Source organism: Poecilia mexicana, unplaced genomic scaffold (genome assembly GCF_051168715.1).
Source record: "Poecilia mexicana isolate PSO_F unplaced genomic scaffold, ASM5116871v1 scaffold_6, whole genome shotgun sequence".
NCBI lineage: Eukaryota > Metazoa > Chordata > Actinopteri > Cyprinodontiformes > Poeciliidae > Poecilia > Poecilia mexicana.
In genome coordinates, this window is record NW_028263375.1 from 9,935,458 (window position 1) to 9,962,419 (window position 26,962).

Here is a 26,962-nt window from a genome sequence, read left to right on the forward strand (position 1 = left end):
TATTGTAAGACCATGTTCCCATTGGTCACTTTGGATATTGCACACAGAAAAAAAATCTGTGTGCATGAACAAGCTGTCTTTTTAACTAGTCATGCTAATATTTAAACAGTCCATACCAAATCTTCACTTTAAATACTGCTAAATACAATTAAAGTGCCAGCAATGGTACCTGTGCCCCCAGTTTGAGAACCGTACTGTTAGCACATATCCTTGCTAGTATGCTACTCCACCAGCTTCTCTAAGGGAGGCTGCACAATTTTGAGTATGATTTATTGAAGCCAAAATCCTCAAAAGTGCAAATAAATGGTTTAACATTGACTAATTTATACATTATTAGAGTTTCAGACCAGGCTGTAGGAAACCTTTTTACTTTTTCACTTAAACATCTAGTTTTTTCCCAACATTTCTAAATTTTACATTTGAAAATGTCAATGAGTAATTATTGATAATACCCTTCACACAGTACCAATGGATAACAATGTTTAAAAACAAGTCAAAGCCCCAAATATTGTTTTAAAATATCAATAATCTTTTGTAATCTTTTAAAGATCCTCTGAAGTGATGTTTGCCTGTTTTTACTAACAAATGTACAATGACATTAAAAGTCTGTTGTAAAATGACCAACAAAAAGCTCACTGAAGGAAAAAAGTGTCATCCTTTAAGCTGTTTCCATATCAGTGTTGCACACACAATTTTCCATTCCTTTTTTTGCTAATGTTTGGTGGAAGGAATTTGTCTTAACCAGCAGTTTAAATCTTGTAACAGATTCTAGATAGACAGATCCATGTGGAATCCCTCTGTTTTGAATCTTCTGCGCATGTGCGAGAGGGCGGGGCCACCCTCCGGTTCTCCCCCATCAGAGCCGTTGGTGCTCCGCTGTTGGCAGAAGGGATAGAGCGGAGCACCGGACCGCACGCGGGGGACCGACGGCTCTCCAAGGGGAGAAAATGACCCAAATATTTGGATAAATGGCGAAGTTCAAGATGAAGTCCGGCCAGCGGTGGCTTATATTTGTTTTGTTTCTCCCTTTATCGGGTAAGTTGTGTTTTTTTATTGTATCATTAACGCTGTTTTACAGCTAACTGTGCGGATCTTGTTTGAAGTTTAATTGGTTTTGTTTGCTTCCTTTATTGACGTAACCGTATGTCATGTTTCTCTAAAGATGGGAAATTGTTCCGACTAAAAGAAATGTGAAAGCTTTGATTTTATTTAAATTTAACAATTAAAGTTTTATTTTTATGGGAAAGTTCAATTTTAGCTTATTTATGATAATGTATTATTATGGTGAATACTAGTAGTATTAGTGTCAATTTGTATTTAAATAAATGTGTGAAACAAACAATATGCAAATATTAATTCTATACGGTATTCTTTTCTAAAGCTATTACATGGTAATTATGCCTTAACATGAACTAATTGAATCAAAATATCTCGTCTTGTTTGTGTTTCCTTTATTCTCCTTTTTTTGCTAATGTTCCCATTCTCTTGCCCTTAGGTGTTTTATGCTTTAGTGAGCTGTCCTTCATCACTGAGCCCAGTGATGTTACAGTACTACCAAAGGATTCTGCTGTGTTGGACTGCCAGGCTCATGGACAGCCTCCAGTCACCATCAAGTGGCTCAAAAATGGAGTTAAGTTGGCAGAAAGTGAACACTTAAAGTTTCTGCCTAACGGCTCCTTGTCCATACCAAAGATAAAGCATACCAAGGAGGATTCAGATGAAGGATTCTACCAGTGCCTCTCCCAAAACAAATATGGAGCTATCCTAAGCCAAAGATCACTTCTGACTATCGCAAGTGAGTATTGAAAGTAAAAAAAAACAACATTTTGTGGTTGTTTGCACTCATCTTTGTTGATGTTTAAGCATCAGGGTTGAAGTGCATGGATTATAAACTTGAAGATGGGAAGCAGATGTACCCCCTTTTTTTTTACATTTTGTAGCAAAACCTTTAAAACCAAGGCTTCCATCGTGTTAGGTCATATAAAGGAGCATTTAAGAGATTGTTAAATATAGAAGGGGAGTCCATCCAAAAGCTCATAAATGCTCTATAAATAGACAGCCCATAGCTTGTGTCCTCTCAATGTTTTTTTCTGAAGAAGAGCACTACTTACCCTGTGTTTGATTGTAATGTATAAAAAGTACACAACTATTTCAATCTTAGAGTTTAAGTCTGTGTGGAATTGTTGCAGATGATGGTTCTTTGTAACAGCAGAATGGCCTGCAACACTGAGGAATTTGTGAATGGACATTTACCTTTCAGCTTTTGTTTGGAGTGCCCCTGACTGGTCCACAAGAAAAGACTAGATTTCCACTGATATGTGGACAAGACAAGCTGTCTTGTCCACATATCAGTGGACAAGACAGCTGCGCCTATTCAATGAGCCTGGTCTACCGTGCACACTTTTCAAGTGTGTAAGGGAGAGGATATCCCCTGGCTGCTGTCATGGAGACTAGAATCAGTGAACTGATTTGCCACATTTTAGAAAAATGTCCCAATGCTCTACATTCTAAAAACTGTTTTAATTAATTATGGGAAAAAGCTAAAGAACATTGATATGCATGTTGGTATATTACAGGGAAGAGAAAAAAGGTGTGTGTGTGTGTGTGTGTGTGTGTGTGTGTGTGTGTGTGTGTGTGTGTGTGTGTGCGCGTGTGTGTGTGTGTGTGTGTATGTATGTAGTTTTTATTATTTCTCACAATTTTTACATAGCAACAAAAAAGCTTTTTCAGTTTTTGGTATATTGACCAAAAATAATACCAAATTCAAGTTTGAGCCATTGTCATTCAGTGAAAGGGTTAAAGGTTGTCGGTCAGCTGTAGTGGGAGAGTGGAGGATGGGACTACTCTGCGCTCCCCTTCTGTCCAGAGGTCCCAGGGGTCGGGGGTCAGCGCTGGAAAGGCTTTGTGATGTCACAGGCCTGCTGTGGCTGGGGAGCCCCCCTCTGTTGTCCCTCCCACCCTTCAGTCCTTTTCACTGGATCAGGCCCTCTGTTGCCCTGTCAAGGTCGGTGCTTTTGTTAAAGGAAGGCCAGTTTGTCATGGGAACGAAGGGGCCTGACTCTCCACAGTAAGATAAGAAGTTTAGGCTTCTTTAAACAGTTTTTGCATCCAGGTAGAGTTGTCCTCTGAGTGGTTTTCCATGCTATCATTGGACATGCACAAAAACAGCAGCTGAATGCATTGCATGTACGACTTACCTTATCATAAGCTGTAAAATGTTATGTCCACATGAAAGAATATTAATAACACTCACATCAGGACCAATTTCTGGGCCAATCATAACCGTCTTCCAACTGGCACCAGTTTGAGGTAAAATTGAGTGGATTGGGGGTTGAGGTGAACTTTGACCTTTTCAGGGAAGCCTTTGTGCTGCTCAACCTAGACATTGATTTGTTCTCTTCAACAGAAGTGACCAAATTAGCAGATAGGACCCACCCATCACCTGCATCCCCAGTCCCACTTGGTCAGCTACATATCATTTTTAATTTTCTACCACTTACGGTGGACTTTATAATGTTTACCAATCATTCAAGTTTTGATTAGGAAGAATCCCAGGCTGTTTATGTCTCGTGTTTTCTGCTCTTGTATGTTAATAAGAATTTTTTTGTTTTGTTTTTACAAATATGGAAGAAATACTGTCAAATCAATCAATCAATACAAGGCTCAAATCTTAGGTTTTAGTTCCACTCATGAGCAGGATTAACATTTATTCTGTCTAATATTAAATCCTAAATTAAATCCGTGCTCTGTAGTTTTGCTATCTGAAAGCTTGGCGTGTAAATGTGGATTTTCAGTGAGAAAACAAGAGTATTGATCTTCTATAACATGATATTGACTTTCTCTCTTTGAGTGAAGGGGGAGGGGAGGAACTTATCACCTTAATGAATGAAGGTCATTGATCATATTGTATTGAGTTGATCCACTAAAATGTAGATTGGGGGTTGCTTTTCTCTAGTGACTGCTGAGGGACTTTTTTGGACGTGCATTAACAAAATATGACTTTCAAACTGTCCTAGCTGTAGTTCACCTGAAACCGTTTTCAAAAGTTTTAAGGTTGGATTATTATGACTTGTTTTAAAAAATAAAATTAAATACACAATTTTTAAAATCTCATTTGATGCAGAAACAAGCGTAGGAATGGGCAATTATCAAATTATTGATTGTTTTATTGGAAAAAAAATAATACTGACAACTGCAAACTCCAAAAACTGATGTAAGATTGACTGGGTTTGTTACTTTCACTGTTTGAATCATTTTGCCAATTTTAGTTCCAACAGATCATCAAAAAAGGCTGTATTTTTTTTTTCAAAATATGATTGCAATTAAGATGTAATGTTTACCACCACTAAGGATAAATATTTTAGTGAAAACTTTTTTTTTAATGTTTGAGCAACATTTGAGCTGCATGACATGTAAGATTTACAGCAAACAACTAATTAACTTTTACTCAGTTTACAAATACATTTTAGATTTTAAGTTTTCTTTGTTTTTCATTTAAATTCTAGATATATTTCAGTAAAAACTACAGATTGTCCTGATTAACTTCATGCCATCCAGACTCTACAGGTCTCAGATTCTAAAATATTAACATGGCAGTAAAGAAAATAAAAATAAAAAGAGAAAGCATTTTCTCCTATAAAGATGCAAAATGTGATTGCAAAAGGAAAAGGCAGCGTTGCCTTCCATCTACACAGCCCGTAAATAAGTTTGAAAAGATGAAAGGTGGAAAACTATCCATGTAAGAAATTCAATATTGCTTAATGTAGCTTCTTGCAATGCTTTTTAAGCAAAGTGGATTGATTCGTTTTTATCTATAATGATGCATCATTCACTGTCACTCTTCAATTGATCCATTGATTGGGCAGCTAGTCACAATGGGGAAACTGTTCCTCATCTCCACAAAAGCAGGTGGTGTCCTAAAGAGATCAATTTCTCCCATAAGATCAGAACATCCATCAACTTCAAGCCATGGCTTGCACAAAGTATTGCACATTTTGAAAATTACAGCGAGTGTGAGATTTGTTTTATTGTTGTTATTCGATGGTGAAACATCTGTTTGTTGTTTTCGCAGGCATCACAGAGTTTGAGTCGCATCCCGTGTCCATGGTGGCATCTGAAGGTTCTGTGGCACGGTTCTCCTGCGCCGTCACTTCCAGTCCTCCTGCCACCATCACCTGGGAGTTTAACCAAAGCACACTGCCTCTACAAACAGACAGGTTCATGCATAACACTGATCTTCCTTTCACTGCAACATGCTCCTCTAGTTTCTCTTGTTTGACCCTCATATTACTTTCTCGTCTTTCCAGACTTACGGTTTTGCTGAATGGAGTTCTTCAGATTCACAACGTTCGACTGGAAGATGCTGGGAAGTATCGATGTGTTGCTACTAACATCGGCAGCCGTTTAAAAAGTAGAGAAGCCACACTGACGGTGCACAAAGGTACAGTAATTGCATTAACAGAACTTCCAGATTGAGGACTTCCAGAATGTCAACATTTCTACTTTTTAATAAAGATGGAGGCCGTAAACCACACCAGAGGCCCCGAATCATCGCTGGACCTCAAAACGTAACAGTGTCCCTTCACCACACTGTGGTTCTGGAGTGTGTGGCCACAGGCAACCCCTCACCCATTATCTCCTGGAGCCGAGCCGACAGTAAACCCATAGATGTTTACAATGCCAAAGTACTGGGAAATGGGAATTTGGTTATCACTGACGTCAGCGCGAAGCACAGTGGAGTCTACCTCTGCAGAGCCACCACGCCTGGAACACGCAACCACACGACTGCTGCAGCCAACCTCACAGTTCTAGGTATCATTATCTCTTTGGTTGATGAGGCACATGGCTCCTCAGTCCACAGTTTATGTCTGTTTGTAGAACTCAGATGTGGGTAGAGTACCAAAAACTATACACAAGTAAGTGTAGCACCACTTCAACATAAAAGCACAAAGCAGCCGTCCAAGAAATGACTAGAGTGAAAAAGTATTTGGTGAAAAGGCTCCTAAAATACTCAGTAAGTGATGAAGACATCAACCATTTAATATTTAAAAATTAGATGACCAAAATATAAAATTAGGTGATAATTTTGGTATTTTAAAGAAAATAATTTACATAATTACAACACAACAAAAACAGGATTTTTTTTTTTTCCAAATCAATTTCTTTGGATGTAAAACTTTAATAAAATCTCTTGGTATGTATGTGTCTGATGAATTTTTGGTTAAAACATGCTTGTTCCTCATTCAGTGAAGTTACTCACAGTAGGTAGAGTCTTCAGAAATGTAACTACAGTAAGAATAATGATGCATCATAATTGCTCAAGTAAAAATAAAATGTACAGCGTAACGAAAATACTCCTAGAAGTACCTTTTTTTTTTTTTTTTTTTTTTCCAAAAAAGCTACTCAAGTAAATCCAACTTGTTATTACTCAACTGCAATGCTGCATAAGCCATGATATAATTGAACATGTTAACCTATTTCTAGTGAATTCACATAAAATCTGCCTCACAAGCAGAGTTTTATTGAATAGATGGTAAGAATTAGACAGTTTTCATTAGTTTTCTGATCTGTTTCAGTGCCGCCAACCATCGTTGAGAGACCTGAGAGTCAGACTCGTCCACGAGCCGGCACGGCCCGCTTCATGTGCCAGGCAGAGGGCGTTCCCCCGCCACGCATCCGCTGGCTGAAGAACGGGGAAGAGGTCCACCTAAACGGGAGAATAAAGATGTACAACAGGTGTGTTGCACTGAGACGGTCAGATGCTTTCATCCAGGGTTGTCCTAACTTTTTGCAACATGGGCCACAATCCCAAAGTTAAAATATGCGCAGGCCATATTGTTTGTCTGACTTGAAAACGTGCAATGTTTTAATGAAACAAAATGACAATGACGACTTTTTTTGTCATAAGAAAAGGTGGACAGTTTCATAACTTTTTGGTTTATTTGATCGACAGAATCTTTTAGTCTATTCCCAGAAACGAAAAAAACAAAAAAAGTCTCTTTTTTTAAGTAAGGGATGTTTATAGCTACTTACGATGAAATAACATCTGTAAGAAAACATGGCTTTCTTTGTGCCCAACACTTTCCATTAGAGAAGAATTAAATGTGTGATGAATTAAATTCTGGTGCTAAAAAATTATAAAAAGTTCCCACTGGAGCGTCAGACTGAACTGCAGTCGGGGGGTCCACACAAAAATAAAAACACTATCTCGTGTTTTTTTTAATCCTCAGTAAACTGGTGATCACCCAGATTATCCCTGAAGATGACGCCATCTATCAGTGCATGGCAGAGAACGAACAGGGTTCTGTGCTGTCCTTGGCTCGCCTCATTGTCGTCATGTCTGAGGACAGGCCCAGCGCACCGAGGAACATCCATGCTGAAACCATTTCCAGCTCTGCCATCTTACTGGCCTGGGACAGACCGCTGTACAATGCAGACAAAGTGATCGCCTACTCCATCCACTACATGAAGGCCGAAGGTGAGACGGAGATAAAGACCGTAGTCCTGGACTGTGGGGGGCGAAAGTGTGAGATCACATTCAGCTGTGGTGAAATTGACCACCGCTATGTGTTACTAGTTGTGTCGGTGGAGGACCATCTGTTCGGGCTGCACAGGGCAAAGGTCAAGGAGGACTCAGAATGGCAACTTCACTTAAATAACAACAGGCTTAGTCGACGTATTGTCCGCTCCCGCAGCTCATTCTGAGCTCCCCTAAATGGACGGCGTTGCCTCTAAACATCTCATACGTTTTTGCTAACTGCAAATGTAGGTAGATATTTCTAGGGCTGAAACGATCGATTGCATTAATCGTGATTAATCGGTTATTGAATTTAGTAATCAATTAATTGTTAACCAGAGAATGCAGACTCAAAACAGGCCATTTGCTGAAAGAACAACATATTTAGTGGAGCAATTAAGCCAAAACTGCACAAAAATATAAACATTTTGCACTTGAGATGAAAGAAACCTTGTCAGTAAATATGTTTTACATAGAACGCCTCAAGTGGAATAGTTTTAGCTACACCTGGTTCACATTCTATAAAAAACACAAAATCTCCTATTAATCACCTGTTGCTATCCAATTATTAATCAGTTAATGCAAATATTTATCAATTAATCTACAAATGATAAGAAAAGGAATGCTACGTTGTTGCATTTTAGGCAATAAAATGTTTATTTACTTATTTAAATAGAGAACTGAATTATTTATTTGCGTCTTTTAATGTATTTTGAATATTGTTTAAAAAAGGGTTTATACAGAATGAGCCACTTTTATCCAGGTAATTGATTAATTGTCTGAATAATTGATGGAATAATCAATTACTACAATAATCATTAGTTGCAGCCCTAGATATTTCACATACCGCTCTATATTTATTACACAGCAACTCTATAAAGACAAGCATGCAAATTGTTTAGAAGGTTTTTGCAGTTTATGAAGTATTTCTGAGGATCTGCCTTGGAAATTGTGTCTTTTTTAAAAGCTGCAAGCCATAACTTCAACCTGCTTGCTCACATAATGTACAACTTATCGTATTTCAGGTCTGAACAACGAAGAGTATCAGGTTGTCATTGGCAACGACACGACCAGCTACATCATCGATGACCTCGAACCCGCTCGAAACTACAGCTTTTACATCGTGGCTTACATGCCGATGGGAGCAAGTCGCATGTCCGACCAAGTCAGTCAGCACACTCTGGAAGACGGTGAGCGCGTTCTGAGATTTTTAGCAACAAATCGCTGCAGCTGTGATGATTGAGTCTGAAGCTTTACAAACTGATGTCCGTCGTGTCTGCAGTACCTCTGCGTACTCCAGAGCTCACGCTGACCAGCCACAGTTCAACCGACATCCAGGTAAGCTGGCAGCCTCTGCCTGCCAAGATCAGCCGCGGGCGAGTGTTGGCCTACAGACTCTCCTATCGCACGGCTGTGGACGACACCGTCGTAAATGTGGAGCTACCGCAGAACGGCACCGAATACCTGCTGGAGGGCCTGCAGCCTGACACTATTTACCTGCTCCGGATTGCTGCAGCCACACGTGTGGGTTGGTGTGAGCCCTCAGCGTGGACCTCACATCGTACACCGAGGATCTCGAGCAGCAAAGGTAATCCTGCCAAAAGACAGACTAAAATGTTAAATTGGTTCACCTTTTATGGCTTTATATAGCAGCTTTGCTTATATTCCTAATCAAAAAAGTATTCAAATTTGAATACGAAGCTTGCTTTATTTTTCCTTTGTGATGTTTCTGCCTCTCTGGTCTTGGAAAACCAGGAGCTTCACGAGACGTCCTTCCTGGTGTTTGGCATATGATTAGTTTGCTCTCGTAGCATTGTCCCATACTCTTTGTGTTGGTTCCCCAGAAACCTTTGGCCCCCGCGCTGTCAGGGATGTTAGAGTGGCCTCTGTCACGGATCATAAAGAGAGCTGCCTTAGGCCTCTATGAGAGGGAAAGAATTACCCATTTTAATGTCCTGCTGGGATGGGGGAGGTTTTTGTTTTATCAAAAACAGTTCTTGTTATATATATATATATAAATATATATTGATATTAGCTAGTTTTTGTATTTTGGTAGAGTTCAGTACCACAGAAATGATTTCAATCATTTTGCTCACTCACAGTCTTGTATATTATTCACATTTTTTTTTTTTTATCAATTCCCTTCTTAGTTGATTGGTGAACACTGCACCCAGAGCCCCACCTTGTTTGCCAAGCGTGTTTTACAGCTTTTGTTTATTTGGACTTTGAGTGACTTTGAATTGGACTTTCAAGTCCAAATGACAATAAAGTCGTAATAATACAACAATAATTAGAATAAAGTTGTGATATTAGGAGAATGAAGTAGTAATTTTATGATAAATACAACATGTAAAATAACAAAAAAAACTAAAATGAGAAATGTTGAGCATCTTGTGAAATTATATTAAACTGATATCAGTTTTACAAATAAGGAAATCCGTCCTTTGATGACATCAGCATCAAATTGTTATCAGTAGCAGGACTTTGAAACAACTGAGTCTATTTTGATAACTCTAGAAGTTTTTTTTCTTATAATGCAACATTTTCTTGTCATTTCAAGATGTTCTGCTAAAATTGTGTCTTTATCCTATGACTATATTCTGGTAATTGAAAAAAAGAAATTCTCCTAATGTTCTGTCGTCCAACTCACAGAAGGGATGATAGAAATAAAATCCACTTTTTGAAAATATTTTCTGCCAGTTGTAATTCTTTTTTACAACAGAGAGCAGGAGATGAAAAAAATCTGATTTCAGTTATAAGCCACATCGCCCAGCTCTGCCTTGTTGTCTTTGATTCTTTTAGCTTTTTTTCTTTGAGCTTTGTTAAAATCTACAGCTGATCTCATGTTTCCTCTGTCTGCCCCTTCTTAGTGCCTGCAGCCCCCGTTTTGCAGCTTGAGGCACTTAACTGCACCTCCGTTAGAGCCCGTTGGCACACCTCCCCTGATCCAGTGGCGGTTCTGGGTTTCCGGTTGTGTTACCACGAGGAAGGCCAGCCGGAGCAACCGAGCATCCTGCTGCAGGCCCAGACTTACATCCACACCATCGGTGGCCTTGGTGAGTAGTGACACAGGATGGATTTAGCTTCTTTTTGTGACTCTCTGTCAATTAAAAGGAGAGTGACTGATGCGTTCTCACTTAGATGGATCTTTTTTGCATGACCTACTTTGATTCAGTGGGCAGTTGGATGCTGCATTTGCATTCTGGGCCTCTGTCCTGATCAATATGGGCTCACCTCTCTTGTCTAACTGGTAGACTTCCCCCAGTTTTGCTTTAGTGTTGTGTGAAATCAGGCTCACAGGGTTAGAGGTCAGTAACCAGATGTCCCTCCCACCACCAATTCCCATCCCCAGGTTTGCTTAATTATGCACAGCCATTGTGTTCTGTCTTGGGCCAGATCTGCTCTTTTAGGACCGGTGCCACCACCTCCCTTCAGCTGGACGCGAACAAAGACCCCTGGGATGGACCAGAGCTGGACCAAGCCTCTGACCTCTAGCCATGAGACAGCAGACTTGGCTTTAGCTCCCTGCCCCCACTGGTCATCTGTGCTGTTCATGTAAATAACCAGCAGCTTCTCCATATGCAACGTCAACCAGAACTAGACTAAGAGAAAAAATAAGACACAAACTGCAGTTTGTTTTCCTCAAATCTGAATATATCAGGGAGTCTGTGCATTCGTAAGAAGTCTTAAAAGCAAAAATCAAGGCTTTGAAATGTCTTAAATTTGTTTAAAAAGTGAGTTGGGCTTATTAATCTCAGGTCTTAAATTTAGTGTTGGTAGGAACTACTTAATCCCATACAGCTCTGGAAAAATGAAGAGCCCACTGAAAACCTCATGGTCATTCCACCAAATATTGATTTCTGAACTCTTTCTGAGTTAAAACATCATTATTGTTTTTAAATTAATATGAACTTGTTTTTTTCTCTTTTTTGCATTATTTGAGGTCTGAAAGCACTGCATCTTTTCCCTTATTTTATCATTTCTCATTTTCTTCATAAATACTACATTTCAGAGACATGTTGTCAGTAGTTCGTAGAATAAAAGAAAATTTTTAATTTTACTCAAACATATGGCTATAAAAAGTAAAATCAGAGAAACTGATGATTTTGCAGTGGTCTCCTAATTTTCCTATATGTTTTTCTTCAGTTGACTTTTCACACTCAGACATCTCCGTTGTATTCTGACTCAAGATGGTTTAGGTTAATAAACCTTTGCTAACTATCTAGTTAGATGACTTTTTTTTCATCTATCATGAGTTTGTGCAGATTTATTTCCTGTTGGCTGGATGATGTTTCTATGGAGAAAGGTCTGAAAAAGTTCTTAAATTTGAGTTGGTGAAACCTGCAGAATCCCTTCATAGGCACTTCTCAGTTCTGACCACACCAGTACATTTTCATTAAATTGTAGAAAGTATTAGATAATTTTTTGTCAGTAATCACCCATCTAGTAGCCTTTTTGTTTCATATTTAATAAATCTCCTTGTATGGTTATTCTGTGCTGTTGCATCAAGTTTAATGCTGTAATACAAGGCCAGTGGCAGAGGGGGGAGAGAATGGGAAAGAAAGGAACAAAAGGGGCCCACCTCCTATCCCACAACCTTACGCCCAGATTCCTTCTGCTCCGTGTTGGCCTGGCTCGGTGACCCCAATAAAACCCCCTGAAGTCCCCTGGGCCCAGGATCCTGGCAGCTGAACGCTGCCCACCGCCCAGCCCTCAGACAGGCCTGGACACTCTGCTGTCATTGGTCAATACCTTCAGGCTGACCTTTCACATTAGAGGCATAAAACAAACCCAGCGCTCTTTAAAGCGTCCTGATTTAAGGTCTGGTAGTTTTTCAAGTTGAAACACGTTTTTCAAGCCTGTTATGTATACTTCCTTTACTGTTGTGGATCCCATGTCTTCATCTATTGCTCTTCCTGTGACATTTTATGATTTTTTTTTTACACGTTTCTAGGCATGTGACTGTCATTGGTGGAGCTTTTGGCTCTCTGATCTTTCTCATGCTCATCTCAAAGAGCAGCACATGACAAATGAGAGGTTGGGCTAACAAAGGAGGCCACATATCGTCCATACACGGCCACTTAATGACCTGCTAAATCGCGTGGTCTCTCGCTATTTCAGCTTAATTTTCTTGTGTCCGTCTTCTTTATGTTGCTCTGCTGCTTGTTAGTAATTCGATGGGCTTTCACCCTTTTTTGCACAAAGCCTTCATTGTTGTTGTCTTGGCAACGCAGGGCTTTTATCTGGTAGGCTGAGCTATTTCTTTGGTTTATATTTCAGATCCAAGGAGAAAATACCACGTCAAAATTCTGTCTATCAGCAAAGTTGGAGATGGTTATCAGACAGACCGAACAATTAGCACTCCAGGATGTGTTTGTAAGTAAAACCGTTTAGATAACGACTCTCTCTGAGTCTTTTTTGTTTAATTAAATGCGGTTTCTGTTTGAATCACTCAGCGGCCAGAGACCAGACGTCAGCAGCTCCTCCCCCTCCACATCAAGTCACCGTCTTGACCAGCAATTCATCCATGATGTCCCTCCGGTGGAGTCGGCCTGCTTTCTCCTCCGGCAAGGCTGTTAGCTACACAGTCCGCTGCACGCCTGTGGGCACACACAATGTCTCCGCTATCCGCTACATACAAACGTAAGACTGTCCTGGCAGAAAAAATTAGGGCTCCAACAAAATGATTACTTCAGTTATCAATTAATCTTATCGATTAATCGATTTGTCGCATAAAGAAATTGGCACATTCTGCAAATTTTTCATTTAAGCCTTTTTATTGAATATTAGGAATACACAAAAAGACGCAAGTAAACAAATATTTAACTTCCTTTTTTAAAAATGTATGTATATTTTATTACTTAAACTGGAATAACAGCATTTTTGTGTGTATACTTAATTATTTGTAGCAAAGTATACGTCAATCTGTTTATTATTTTTACTTTAACCGATTAATAAATGGGCAGCAAAAGGTGCTTAATACCAGATCTTGTTAACAGAATTTGAAGCTAAAACGACACTTAAGGAATTTTGGGTAGAACGTATATACATACAGGTTGTTTTTTTTTATCTTAAATGCAAAATGTATTTATTTTTTGCACAGTTTTCGTCTAATTACTGCTCAGAATATGTTGCTCTCTCAGCAAATCCCATTTTATTTTAGTTTGCATACTCTCATTAACGATTAATTGATTACTAAATCATTTTGTTGCGATTAATCTGATGAATCCTTTCAGCCGTAGAAGAAAATACATGTCATATTTCCTTAAAAATGTAATTAATAATGTGCTAGAGATGATCGCCTGCCGATTGTTTGTCTTCACAGTACCAAGCAGAGTGTTATGGTCCAGGATCTGATTCCAAACACTCGATATGAGTTTGTTGTGCGTCTCCATGTGGATCAGATGTCAAGTTCCTGGAGCTCGGTTGTTTACCACCAGACTCTGCCAGCAGGTTATTAATTAAACATACAAATGCAGCATCGTTTCGCTACAATCCTGTCGTGAGGAGATGTTATTAAATTTCTCAGTAATGATGGGCTGTAAGGATCTTCTTTGCTCTTTGTGCAGCACCTAGCCGCCCTCCCGCCGGAGTCCGAGTCACTCTGATTGAGGACGACACTGCTCTGGTGTCCTGGACGGAGCCCACTGAGCCAAACTTGGTGGTTACACACTACACCATTTTATACGCTTCACAGCAAGCGTGGATGGCTGGACACTGGCAGAGAATACAGAGAGAGGGTGAGCAGGCCTTATAGCTGGTTATACACTGAATAGATCATTTTGATTAATCAGATACCTGCCACATTCTGCAGATTTTTATTCAACCACTTAAGCTTATTTTAAACAATATGAGAAACACATAAAAAACCAAATAATTAAATTCCTTTAAATGAGAAAATAAACATGTTATTACCCAAAATGTAATAGCAGAACATTTTTTAGTATATGCTTGATCCTTTGTGGCAAAGGATGCATCTTCAGCTAAAAAAATACTTTTACCATCAACATGTGAAAAGCTCAGCCCATTCTGCAGTGCAGGGCAGATCTGTTGGTTATTTTTAGATTAACTGAATAATAATTAGACAGAAAAGGTGCTTCATATGAGATTTTTTTTCACAGAATATAAACCCAATGAATCTGACATTATGCTGTTTTAATAGTTTTTTAATCTTAATATAAAAATATATGTATTTATTGTGCAGGTTTGTCTTAATTGCTGCTTTGAGTATGTTGCTATTTCATCAATTGGCCTTTTTCTGAGACTCTATACTCCAGTTAATGGTTATCCCATTGCTAAATTGGTTGACGATTATTCCAATAATCAATTATTCTGATTAACTGTTTCTGCCCTGCTGGGAAGCTTGTTAGAGTTTACGGCATCGTGAGCTGTTTGAGTTACTGGGGCATTTTAAACAGAAATCAGGTGGATTGCAGCAGTAAACTGGGTCGTTCCAGAACACATGGCCTAATAAACCCAAAAATGGTTCAACAAACATTAAACCCTTTTGGTTAAAAGGTTGTTTTGCTTCATTTTTATGTAGTTTATTAGCACTTATGATGCTCATTTATGAACTTCTCGCTCTGTTTTGATTACAGGAACTCATACGATGGCCTTATTAGAGAAGCTTGAGCCTGGGAACGTCTACCTGGTGAAGATTTGTGCCTCCAACAAAGTCGGCGACGGTCCGTTCTCCAGTGTCGTGGAGCTGACGCCGAAGCATGGACACCTTCACCGCAGCAAGAATCCCAGGCACTCCGACGGTTTTTCAGACACAACAGGTCAGGATCAGAGGCAGCGCACATTTATTTCTTTAACACAATCTAATGTTCCACCTGAAACACCGTGTATGTCACCTTCCAGAGTTTTCTGATGGTCTCTACCACATCGACCAGAGGTCTGTGACGGGGATAATGGTCGGTGTGAGCATCGCCTTAACCTGCATCGCCATGTGTGCCTTAATCCTGATCAGCAAGGGCAGACCAAGGTAATTCATTTCATTTATTGAAAATGCTAAAAATAAACCCACCCTCCTGTTGGAAGACGTAATTCATGTGTGTGTTTTTATCATGATGTTTAGAAAATCAGCCAGTCCCAAGGTGATTGCTGTGAGAGCCGCTGAAGGTCCACATCCTGGCATGCCACTTCCTGGTAATTGCCGCTTGGAGAATGTTGAGGCCCTTCTACCTGTGATCAGTAATCAAATCGTAGATCCTAAGGTAAAGAGAACAGAACACAGTGAACCTCTAAACACTTTTCACTCCTGTTAGTCAAGCACAACAACAGTTTTTTTGCTTTTTTTTTCAGGGTGGATCTGATATTGTTGTAAATAACTGCAGTTCGGCTGGCAGCAAGATTCAAAGCAAGAAGTGGCTGATTTACAAGAAGGAGATGATAAATCCACCTGCAAACGATGTAAGTGCAAAAGTCATTCCAACATTTTCCTCAAAGAGTTTTTCCCATTAGAGGTGGGTGATATGGACATCGAGTCTGAGGTACTGTTGTGATAATGATAAAAAGTGACAAACTTTTTTCTAGTTCTGTTTTAGGTAATTGTCAGCCAGTTGATTTATTGGCACCGATTTCCTTAATTTTGACCCTTGCATGTGAAGTCGATCTTATCTTGTGATCTTATCTACCTCAGCAAAGGTCTAAAACTCAACGACTGTCCTCTTTTGCTCTGCTGTGAAAGAGGTTTGACCCACAGACCGGCTCATCAGGTCGTCTGAACGTTTTAAGTTAGCAATAGTAATCAGCGATCAGCCAGAAAATTACAATTGGTGCATCCCTAATTGTAAAACTAACAATCAATACGGACAGTTTTGGGGGGTTTAAAACACCATTATTTGGAATTTAACAGGACAACAATAAATCTAAAAGTTTAATCGTGATAAGAAACTTTTCACAATAAATGCCCAGCCTTACTTTTGATTATTTCTTACGTTTGACTGTTTCTCGTTAGGCTGAGACAAGAGCCTGTTTGTACGAAACTGGCAAAACCGTCCTGAGGTACGACGACCGGCTCGGCTTGGCTCCTCTGCCCGCTTCGTCTCGGGAGATGATCTACGGACCGCTCCACCCGGAGAGCTCTCAAAGCAGCGAGGGCAGCCAGGAAACCGGCGACTCCGGACACTACTCCAACGAGGAAAGCAATGAAGAACCGAGCAACTCGTCGGCCTACCAAAGTTCCAGAGCAACACGTTTGGAGTCGGATCTTAAGCAGTCTGTCAAACTGGAGCCAGAGGGGACGTCGTCCCGTCGCTTGGCTCCTGAAGCTTCCTGGTTTAAGGCTCGTCCCCAAGCCGCCTGTTCCTGACTCCTCCAGGCCTGTTTCCACCCTCCACCAGCCAAAGCTACACCACTTCTACCTCATTCGCTTCCTGAGAAGAGAGACCCTTGAGTATTTCATGATAGAGAGGGAAAATCAGGAACCAGCTGCTGAAACGGAAGAAATGTGGATTCGCTTTGAACGTACCTCAGGATTTTGTATGAATGTTGTTAAAACATTTCTTTTCCTCCTTTTTTTATTTTTAACACAACTTTCTACCTGTTTGCGTGTTTGGTGTTGTCTGTCCTAACCAAAGCTCACCCATGATGAATGTTTGAAAAGAATGTCAGAATTTACTGTGATACATTTTATTAGATTTATTAGAGACGCACCAATCGTGAAGATTCACTTTTTGGAAAAAGATTGGATTTTTGATTTCTTTCTTGGTGCATCTCTAATATTTACTCGTCTGCTACGATGGAGGATCTAATGGAGCCGTTTTGGATTAACAATCTACCTCAGTTTACTCTTAAGAATATACATTACTACCTCCTTTTACCACATGTTCTGCAGTATTACCTCACACTCAGGGGACAAAGTGAAAAAAAGCTTAATTTCCATGTCGACTTTGTTTTATTTCAGTTTCTGCCTACGCGGTTGAAAGTAATTTAGTTTCACGTCATTTGTCTTTGTGGAAAACATGAAAAGTAAAGTGCATTACATTTTGTCAAACTATTTGTAGCTTTATCAAACGGTATTGTTTGGCATTTTCGGTGCACTGAACTCAAAGCTTTAACATGGCCTTAATATAGAAAGGGCTTCACATGCTATAGATGGTTAGATCCAAAGACAGAAGAAGAAAAGGAAAAAACTGCACCCAAAGAGCTTCATTAGAAACTATAAGGCAACCAAAAATATAGCTGATGTCCTTTTGGGATGTGTTTGCCAAAATATTGTTCTCACCAGAGATGTTCCCTTCGATGGTGCTGGTTCCTCTGCGTGATTGTTAATAGTGCTTTATTCTGGTGAAAGCTTTAGCACAAGCCTTGTGCTCCGTTTGCCTTCTAGACCAATTGCTAAGTGCAGAGGTGATGCCGATGCTATTATCCAAAGAGTTGTTCTGCTTCCTCAGATGGGTGCAGCTTGTTTTATACAGTTGATCCTCGGCATGACCTGGTGAAAAGTACACACACAAGACCAAAGATCCAGTGTGTCCTGCCACTGATGAGTGGATTTAGTTATTCTAAACTGGGAGAATCGTTCATCAGCATTCATTACCTCTGTTGTAAGGATGAAGACCTTGCTTCTGTCCTTTATATTTCCTGTCCAGGTGTGACAGTAAAAAGATTCTGACTATCATAAAGGAAACCCTCTGTGTGAAGAGCAACATAATCAGATTTTTATATCTTTTTAATACAAATAATCCTAACCAAAGGATCTTACAGTCTGTTAATTTAGTGAATTTCTTTGGTTTTCATTTACATTTGTACAAAGGAGTTCTATTCAAAGATGATATGATTTCCGCTGAGTTTGGATTCTAGAAAGGCATTTTGTTTTCACACAGTTATTTTTCTATTCTTATGACGCCAGAAAGTGTTTTGGTGTCTTTTTAACCACCTTGAATTTTAACCTGAATGATTCTTAGGTTCCTTTGGGAAAATTCTGATTTAGATTGTATTTCTTTAGCACATTGTTGTGAACCAAAAACATTTAATGTGACACTTTTCCAAAAATGTCCTCTTTTGGTTTTAGTTAAGGCAGTGTGATGGCTGCTGTAAAATTGCTAAAACTGAAAGCTAATGATGAAGCCCAACAGGTTTTGAATTTAGACATAGAATGTAGATTTAACTGTTATTTAATTTTTCTGATGTTTTTTTTTTTTTTTGAGTAACAGAAAGCTTCTCCTAAACCAAAGTGAGCAACAAAATATATTATTTTATGGTGTTGAACTGTTGCAACTAGCTTTTTTGATACTCAGACTGATAAAGATTAGATAATAAAATTGTTCTTGGAAAAATATGTAATTTGTGTTTTCTTCTTTTCAGCGTGAAAGTAAATTTGAGGAATATAACTAGATTTGATTTATGATCTCATGAAGAAGTTCTGAGATAATTTGAAAAACTGTTAGCTGCTCCTACAGAGAGAAGAGCATTTAATATAAACCTCTTATCTTGTAGAAAATTTTACTGACATTGTGGTCTTGAAAATGACTAAAATGCCAAATGACATTTGCACAACAATTTATTGTTTTTTAGCTATTAAGTATGATCATATTGATGGGGAAATTTGCATAGGTTGCAGATCTTAAGAAATATTTAATGCTAGCAATAGCAATAAAGAGTTCAGTTTTTACCACTATTAAGATCTCCAATTTTACCCTTTGTCTATAAAGTAGGTGTAATTTTTCGATAATAATTCAGCAGAAAGGAACTGAACTATTTCATTTTATTTATTTATTTATTTTCTACATGATTTGTTTATTTAATATAGTTGACTAAAATAAAGAACATCATCGTCAAGACAAAGAAACCAGTCAATAAACACAATAAATATATTTTTAAAAATTACATTAATACACTTGAAATTGTATTTATTCAAAGGTTTTTTGGGGCCAAATAAAATGTAAACAATTTTGATGATTTCGGAGATTTCAGAATTTAAAATATATTTCCAATACTGTTTTGTATTCTCAAACTCCATTAAAACTATTACTGTATCTTGAAAGTAAGATTTCCAGTTAAATATTTTTATTCTGAATATCCCCTAAAAATTACTTGAAAAACAATTTAATCTCAACTTTTAACTATGATTACTGCAATTAAATCAACCTTTTTCAAAGCAGCAAAAAATTACTTTTAAACTCCAAAAAGTCAGAAGTTGACGCTTCCAAAGGTCCAACCAGCAGGGGGCAGCAGAGTTTTAACAGAGGCAGTGGCTGCTGTCATTCTGGAACAAGAGGAAAAAGGAAGCGACGGTTCGGTCTTGTTTTGTTTAGCTGCTACACGCAGCTAATCTCGGTGCCGAAATGCGCATCGAAAAGTGTTATTTCTGTTCGGGACCAGTGTATCCCGGACATGGAGTCATGTTTGTACGGAACGACTGTAAGGTAGGGTTCAGTTTATCTGTCCGAAAAGTAAAGTTAATTTAGGAAACGTAAATGTTTAGAGTTGGTGGGGCAGTTAGCTGGATGATAACGTGCCTGAGTCGCTCACGTGGAAACCAAATCAGCGAAAACGGAAAACGTTGTATATAAATTTGTTCAGCTGTACTTAAGACAGCGACCAGATGAATGTGAAATTGATTCTAAAAGCGGTGTCTAGTTTGTAAGTGATTAATAGTTAACAGAATACGACACTGTGTCGGGCTGAGCTTTGGGCCTCGCTTTTATCGTGACAGTGTAAGTGCGCCCTCTAGTGTTGGGAGCAAAAACACAAGGACTAGGAGCTGAAATGTAAAAGTAACAACTCGATGCTTTATTTTTGTACAATCTATTGATGTTTACTGTAAAATTGGTGTGTACTTTGTCAAAATGTTATACAGATTAATAACACTTTGTGTTATTTTAAAATATTATTATGGATATGTTGGTAATATTTATACTAACACTTTGGCATATTTTTGTGTTAAATTAAAACTATAATCTTAAAATTATATATAATTATTACCCTAACCCATAGCACATATGCACCTTAATAACGCCAATCTTAAAAAAAAGTAAAGCAAGGAATGCAATGCACAGTGGATCATTTAAATGACACATTTTAATGTAAAACATAAAATAATACATTTTTAAAATACATTTTCCACATTTTATTCAGACTAAAAATGCAGTATAGTGAGATGCAGTCATCACATGAATACATCCATAATCACAATATTTGGTTTGCCTTAGCATTTGAGTTGTATGTAAATATTTGTTTCAGTATATATTTCAGCTGCCATGCAATAAAACTATACTTTCAATATATTTGGCTTTTTTGATCAAGTTTCAGTCCTACATGCCCACAATTGACAAATAATAACAATGAAGATGTGAAAGAAGTTGAGTGGAGTGGAAATTACAATGTGGGTTAATTGTAATCTGCATTGCTATCTCAGTTTGTAATAATATCACTTTGTGACATATACCCTTTATAATTTGACTGAAAAACAAATCTTTTTGCTGAAAAATGCGAAAAACATGTACGTTTTTAAAATATCTTTGTTGGGACCACAGTAGATGAGATTAATTTGTCTTTACACAATGAAACATCCCAATTACATACAGGCCTTCAGTTTAATTGTCGTCTCTCTGTCTTATTTAAAAATCAGATGTTCAGATTCTGCAAATCAAAATGCCACAAGAACTTCAAGAAGAAGCGTAACCCAAGAAAGACAAGATGGACCAAAGCTTTCAGAAAGGCTGCTGGAAAAGAGTTGACTGTGGTAAGATGCTCAATTGAGTTTTGATTATTTATTTATGCAACAAAAAATATCTTGTAGTCCCATTTCTTACCCCCAAATATTTTGTTTTTCGTCTTTAAGGACAATTCTTTGGAGTTTGAGAAACGCAGAAATATTCCAGTGAAATATAACCGGCAACTTTGGGACAAGTCAGGTAATGCTTTTGCTTTTTAAGAAAACAAAAATAAACAAAAAACTTTTTTTGTTATGAGAGTGGAACAGTTATATTTTAATATTTTATTACTTTCTTAGTTGAAGCAATGAAGAAGGTGGAGGAAATAAAAGTAAAACGACAGGCAAGATTTATCATGAACAGGTGAGAGGTTGATTTCTTTTTCACGTTATCGCTGCTGTTTTTTGTGCTTATAAATGTTCACTTAAATATATTTTTTGCTTCTTTGCTGCAGATTAAAGAAGGGCAAACAGCTGGAGAAAGAAGAGGCCATCAGCGAAGTCAAGAAAAATATTCACCTCATCAAAGCTCCTCATGCAGGTAAAGGTTTAGTTCCTGTAATTTTCATTAAGGTGATGTTTTTATTTTTGATTTTTTTTTTTACTTGACATAAATGATGAAAAATTTGCAGCATTGTTAGGAGAAAGAGGGCTTCATATTCATGCATTAAGGGAAGTTTATCTGTGTTCTTACATTCTCACTGTTTTTACAGGCAAAGCCAAAAAGCTGGAAGACAAAATGGTGCAGAGGTTACAAGAAGATGTGGAAATGGGGGATGAAGATGATTAACTTAAAACCCAGTCATTGTTTTGTTTCTTTGCTTAAACTTGGCTCCTTCATTTTATTTGAAGTTCATATTTCCAGAAATAACAGCAGACACAGTTACAATGGACATGAGTTTTTTGGGGGTTTTTTAATAAAATGGATCCATAGCTGCCTGTCAATTTCTTCTGTGTTTAAAAATATCTTACGTCAGTGTTAAAAGGTTATCAATGATAAATTAACAGTTTGGTGAATATATCCAATCCTTTTTACTGTGATCATTTTGAAAGCTTTAGAAGCTAGATAATTTCAGTTTAAGTTAATGGATTTTGCTGCCAAATCACTCGACCTTTGTGTTTTTATGAAGAACATTTTAGAGGAAAGTAAGATTATCTGCTGTTTATTTCTCTGTGCAGGAAAATAGTTCAACATAATCAGATCATAGAAAAACGGGAACAACGTGTTCCACAGAATAAAAACAAAATATTGAATAACAGGGCTTTATTGTGGGGAAGTTATTAGTTGTTTGGCCATACATGAACAAGACATATGAATAAAATAAATATTTTACTTGTGTTTTTGTAATTCATAATATGAAATTGTATCGTTATAATTATTGAAGTTAAAAAAATAAAGAATAGATATTAAATAGAAAATAAAAGTAACATAGCTTGATAAAACGTAATGCAGCCATAAATTGACCCACATTGCGGTGAATGCTGCTTCCGCTGGATCTGCCCTATTTATACATACCGCTCACGTTATCCGGTCGCTAAGTGGGCGGAGTTTGAAGACTGAAGTTTGTACTCTTGAACAGAAGTTTGTGACTTTGCTGCACACTATGCAATACATAAACTATAACTGACATTTTTAGCGCGTGTAATGTTTATTATCGTTGATTTCTCTGACAAACACCGTCTCACCGTGACGACTCCTCCGTCGAGCAGACAGTTTTCTGGCAGTCTTTGCGTCGCCGGCGATAAAAGGAGCGGACCCTGGCTCTCTGGCATCGATTTACTCGGCCTCTTGCTGTCGTCCTCTTGGCGCTGCCTCCGCTTCTTTTCATCTGCTAGAACATTGGGCTGCTCGGAAGGAAAAGAGCCACAGTTCGGAGAACAGATCCAGGCTTTTACTTTCCAGAAATGTCCGAACAAGGTGAAGGAGTGAGGACTTTGGAGGAACAGCAGGTAAACCTTAACAATGAATCTGTTTAAGTGCGACTAGCGCAGCTAATGAACAGTTTAAATAAGAAAACGTTGCAGGCGGTAAACGTCAAGCTAGTTAGCAGCTAGCTAATTTCTCAATCGTTGCTTCAGCTCTAAGAATTACTTATTTGTCAAACATTAGGTTGTTTTGGAAACTTTTACCAAACATCCATCTTTAAAATAAAATCTGCGTTTACCTTAAAGGTATGCTATTTTAGCATGTAGCTTTTGGGAAACAACCGTTGTACGTTTACCTCATGGTGCTGCTTTACTGTTGCAGTCCAGATTGTGCTTGATAAAATGTATTATTGCTGCTTTAAAAAAATTGTTTTGTAACCAGTTGTAATTTATTGGGACTGTTTTGTATCAACACACACTGCCCTGACTCTAACAGGAAATGGAGGACAAAGTCATCAGCCCAGAAAAAGCAGAAGAGGCCAAGCTGAAGGCCAGGTATCCTAACCTGGGAGCCAAGCCCGGGGGGTCAGACTTGCTCAGGAAAAGACTCCAGAAAGGGGTACGTTACTTACGCAAACATTAGTTGCTGTTTAAATATGAAATATAAATCTGTTCGTATGAGTCCCGTTCCCCCCCCCCCCTCATTCTTGGCCTTCAACTCTACATTTCTAATATAAATAACATCCAAATGTGGTAGCAGCAGAGCTAAGGAACTTGACTTTTAAAGTCAACAGTTTTATACATACACTTTTGCACATAATTCACCTATCGGTTTAAAAGGAACCGTCAAGTAAGTTGATTCTACTCAATTTATCCTTGTTTTCTACAATCAAAAAACGCAACTTTGTGTGGCTGTATTATGCAAAGAGTAGTAATTTGCTGTGTCATTATGTATGTCGTAAGTGTATTAAAATTTGAAATACTAATGTACTTTTTGGAAGGAAAATCATTAATATTTAACGTTTATTTGTACACTTGCAATCAGCTATTTTAGAACAGCTATATACAGCTTAAGGTTTTGCGTGTTGAAATGTTTCTAAAGAATGTGTGCATGTATGTTTCTGTGGCAAGTATCGAGGAGAACAGATAACTTTGCTTTTTGAATACTGCTGCGTACCAGTTGTGCACAGAACTGGAAATTTTCTACTTCATAGTAAAAAAAAATCAACTGGAATGCTCGCCAAAGTTAGATTTCCCACTGGAGAACGGGGAGTAACTGTGGCTGAGGCAGGCTTTGTGTTTCAATATGGCCGCTCCTCGCATCAACAGTGGAGGAAACGTGTTTATTTTGCAGGATACACATGTAAGAGTGTGTCTAAAATCAATGTTATGTCTAGCATAGGCAATTTTAAACTGAACAAATTAAAAATGATGTTTGCTTTTGGAAAGTAAAGTATAACATGATGTTTTCTCAAACATATACCTATAAAAAGTAAAATCAGAGAAACTAACCATTTTAAGTGGTTTCTTAATTTTTTTCCACACTTGTATACATCCCATTTTCTCAATGGGTAACTCGTACCAAAACCTGCAATAAGTGCCAAGAAACGGAGAGTGGGAGATCAAAGGGGTTTGTCATAATCCTAAGAAATGGGTTTCAGCCTTTTTACTTTTTCTTTTTTGTTCAGCCAAAGTATTTTGACTCTGGGGACTACAACATGGCCAAGGCCAAGATGAAGAACAAGCAGCTGCCGTCGGCTCCGACGGAGAAGACCGAGATCACCGGGGATCACATTCCAACTCCTCAGGACCTTCCTCAGAGAAAGACCTCCATCGTGGCCAGCAAACTGGCTGTTTGATACATTTTACTCATTTGCTACCATTCCATCACCCACGTTATATCTACCTGCTGTTTTTAGTCCATTTTCTCTTTTTTTTGTTTTGCCTATGTATGTATTGTCTTAGAACTATTTGCATAAATTAGCCAAATGAACAGTTGACAGCTGTCAAAAGTCCAAAAGGGTAACTAAACACGTTGACGATCTTAACCAAGTACTTACTGACTTTTGAGCACACACAAAAAAAACTAGTAGTCTGGTTTAGCTTTGAATTTTTTATTTAAAGGATAACATGCTTCCATGTAAAGTGCTTAACTGTTCCTGCAGAGGTTATCTTTACATGACTGCAAACTAATCTAGTGAGATCTGGCTGTTTATAACAAAGAAAAAAAATATCACTACAGTTAAAAAAAGAAAAGTCGGTCTGCGTAGATGTATGTGAGAAATACATGTGCAATTTAAAGATATCTGCTTCCAATGTTAATCAGTTTAAATGGCAACATCAGGGTTTTATATTTTCTCTTTAAATCTTATGTACCATTTTGGGTCTATGGCTCTATTTAAAGTGCAGCTGACTAGCTTGTATTCATTTGCGTTAAACTAATGTCGATGCCATTAATTTACAATGACATGCTGCTGGACTCCACCTCATCCTGACCTCTGAAATATGGCCTTAAAGTAACGAACCTTCGTTCCTCTTGAGCAATATTTGCTCCCTCAGTGAGAATCTTGGTTGTGAGTCTTGGCTGACGCGCGCCTTTTGACTGGATTCACTTTGGATCACATGGGAAGAAATTCCCCGTCCATGTCTGGAGTGTGCATGTATGTTTACTGTGCTGATATGCTGTGCCATTTGTTTTGTAAATAAAATAGTTTTGCATAATATCTTGCATTCATTTGAGTTCTGGACTTGTTTTAGCTTAATCTTTACTGTGCAGCAAAGAGGATTTTTGAAACTCTTTTGGACAATATTTCATTTTAAAGAAATTATAAAAAAATTCTCTTTCATGTATGAAAGCAGTTCTACTTCATATTATACATGCACAACTGTATTTGAGTCAGTTTCTCTCTCAGGCCAGCCATATAAAACTAGAGCTACAAATATCACACTTAAGACAATTTTAGACACCAGAAATTTGTAAAAACAAATTATAAGAACCAACATTTATCTTTATTTTAAAATAAAAAATGTAGCAAAAATATTTTTTTCTATGATGGAAGACTATGCAAAATGAGTAAAAGACTTCCAACAAATATCTACAGTCATATTTGATAGTTTGTGTCATTCTCTGTAGAAATTTAATGCAGATATTGCAAGAAAACTGAAGGGAAAAAAACATGCATATCTTACAAATGCATTGAAAAGCACCAGTTCATAGCTTTTGTTGGTTGTACTTTCACCAACTTTGGCATTTATAGAAGATTGAGTGTGTTTAGGTTAAGATACATTAATTTCTGTTTGGAGACGTGGCAAACATATGGAAGGAGTACTAGTCAACTGAGAGCAAAATGTAACTATTTGCCAGTCATGCAAGTTGATAGTTAGCTCAAAACCACCATTGCCAACTAGCAAGCATGCCTTTGGTTGCTGCACCATGCTGTGTGGCCAACCAGTACGACTGAACTTGAGCTATTTTTGAAAAATTTGCACCATTTAGATGTGAAATGTTGGTAAAAACACAACTCTAAAGAAAGGTGGGTCTCAAAAGTCTCAAATGGGGAATGAACACAAATGCATGCCATACTTTTGGATTTAAAAAACACAATATGGCTTTCTTTTCTGAAAGCTGCTTGAATTTTGCATACTTAAAGAACATATTAATATTGGTCCTAAAAAAAACTTAAAGGGGCAGTATTATGTGTTTTCCAGGCACATAGTGCCATTTTATAGCACAATGACGTAACTACGTTAATTTCAGTTGTTATAAAAATGGTATATCAAATACGACTTAAAAGAAATGGTACCTTGTAATTTAATGCTTTGAAGTCATCACATCTCAAAACTACAGAACTACAACTACAAAACTACTCTATTCACAGAAAGCTGTAAATCAGTTCCTGATGGCTACAAATGTATGA

At 38.0% G+C, this 26,962-nt stretch overlaps 3 protein-coding genes across 3 annotated transcripts; all 3 read left to right on the forward strand.

The window, feature by feature from the left end:
* The first annotated feature begins 923 nt into the window (after positions 1 to 923).
* On the forward strand, positions 924 to 18,803 carry LOC106919340 (protogenin B-like). The gene is made up of 19 exons (XM_014989609.2): positions 924 to 1,035; positions 1,496 to 1,795; positions 5,072 to 5,216; positions 5,307 to 5,440; positions 5,515 to 5,811; positions 6,576 to 6,735; positions 7,230 to 7,477; positions 8,542 to 8,706; positions 8,799 to 9,104; positions 10,387 to 10,572; positions 12,797 to 12,892; positions 12,973 to 13,159; positions 13,842 to 13,969; positions 14,086 to 14,256; positions 15,115 to 15,297; positions 15,380 to 15,503; positions 15,597 to 15,735; positions 15,824 to 15,931; positions 16,479 to 18,803. Exons 1-19 carry the CDS (start codon positions 969 to 971, stop codon positions 16,830 to 16,832), a joined length of 3,498 nt encoding a protein of 1,165 aa, XP_014845095.2. The 5' UTR covers positions 924 to 968; the 3' UTR covers positions 16,833 to 18,803.
* A 928-nt stretch (positions 18,804 to 19,731) lies between these two features.
* rsl24d1 (ribosomal L24 domain containing 1) lies at positions 19,732 to 22,112 on the forward strand. The gene is made up of 6 exons (XM_014989607.2): positions 19,732 to 19,890; positions 21,096 to 21,209; positions 21,309 to 21,381; positions 21,480 to 21,543; positions 21,635 to 21,720; positions 21,893 to 22,112. Exons 1-6 carry the CDS (start codon positions 19,810 to 19,812, stop codon positions 21,967 to 21,969), a joined length of 495 nt encoding a protein of 164 aa, XP_014845093.1. The 5' UTR covers positions 19,732 to 19,809; the 3' UTR covers positions 21,970 to 22,112.
* Positions 22,113 to 22,265: 153 nt separating this feature from the next.
* On the forward strand, positions 22,266 to 25,768 carry arpp19b (cAMP regulated phosphoprotein 19b). Its single transcript, XM_014989608.2, has 3 exons — positions 22,266 to 23,129; positions 23,542 to 23,664; positions 24,734 to 25,768. The coding sequence occupies exons 1-3, from the start codon at positions 23,085 to 23,087 to the stop codon at positions 24,902 to 24,904; spliced, it is 339 nt and encodes a 112-aa protein (XP_014845094.1). The 5' UTR covers positions 22,266 to 23,084; the 3' UTR covers positions 24,905 to 25,768.
* The last annotated feature ends 1,194 nt before the right edge of the window (positions 25,769 to 26,962 follow it).

What these genes read in the sequence shown, in the direction of transcription:
- LOC106919340 (XM_014989609.2), top strand. Translation starts at nt 969, where the DNA reads ATGGCGAAGTTCAAGATGAAGTCCGGCCAGCGGTGGCTTATATTTGTT. An exon ending in GAGGATCTCGAGCAGCAAAG is followed by an intron (nt 9,105 to 10,386) that starts GTAATCCTGCCA and finishes GCCCCTTCTTAG; the next exon opens with TGCCTGCAGCCCCCGTTTTG. An exon ending in CCACACCATCGGTGGCCTTG is followed by an intron (nt 10,573 to 12,796) that starts GTGAGTAGTGAC and finishes TTTATATTTCAG; the next exon opens with ATCCAAGGAGAAAATACCAC.
- rsl24d1 (XM_014989607.2), top strand. Translation starts at nt 19,810, where the DNA reads ATGCGCATCGAAAAGTGTTATTTCTGTTCGGGACCAGTGTATCCCGGA. An exon ending in TTGTACGGAACGACTGTAAG is followed by an intron (nt 19,891 to 21,095) that starts GTAGGGTTCAGT and finishes TTTAAAAATCAG; the next exon opens with ATGTTCAGATTCTGCAAATC. An exon ending in CTGGAAAAGAGTTGACTGTG is followed by an intron (nt 21,210 to 21,308) that starts GTAAGATGCTCA and finishes TTCGTCTTTAAG; the next exon opens with GACAATTCTTTGGAGTTTGA.
- arpp19b (XM_014989608.2), top strand. Translation starts at nt 23,085, where the DNA reads ATGTCCGAACAAGGTGAAGGAGTGAGGACTTTGGAGGAACAGCAG. An exon ending in GGACTTTGGAGGAACAGCAG is followed by an intron (nt 23,130 to 23,541) that starts GTAAACCTTAAC and finishes TGACTCTAACAG; the next exon opens with GAAATGGAGGACAAAGTCAT. An exon ending in GGAAAAGACTCCAGAAAGGG is followed by an intron (nt 23,665 to 24,733) that starts GTACGTTACTTA and finishes TTTTTTGTTCAG; the next exon opens with CCAAAGTATTTTGACTCTGG.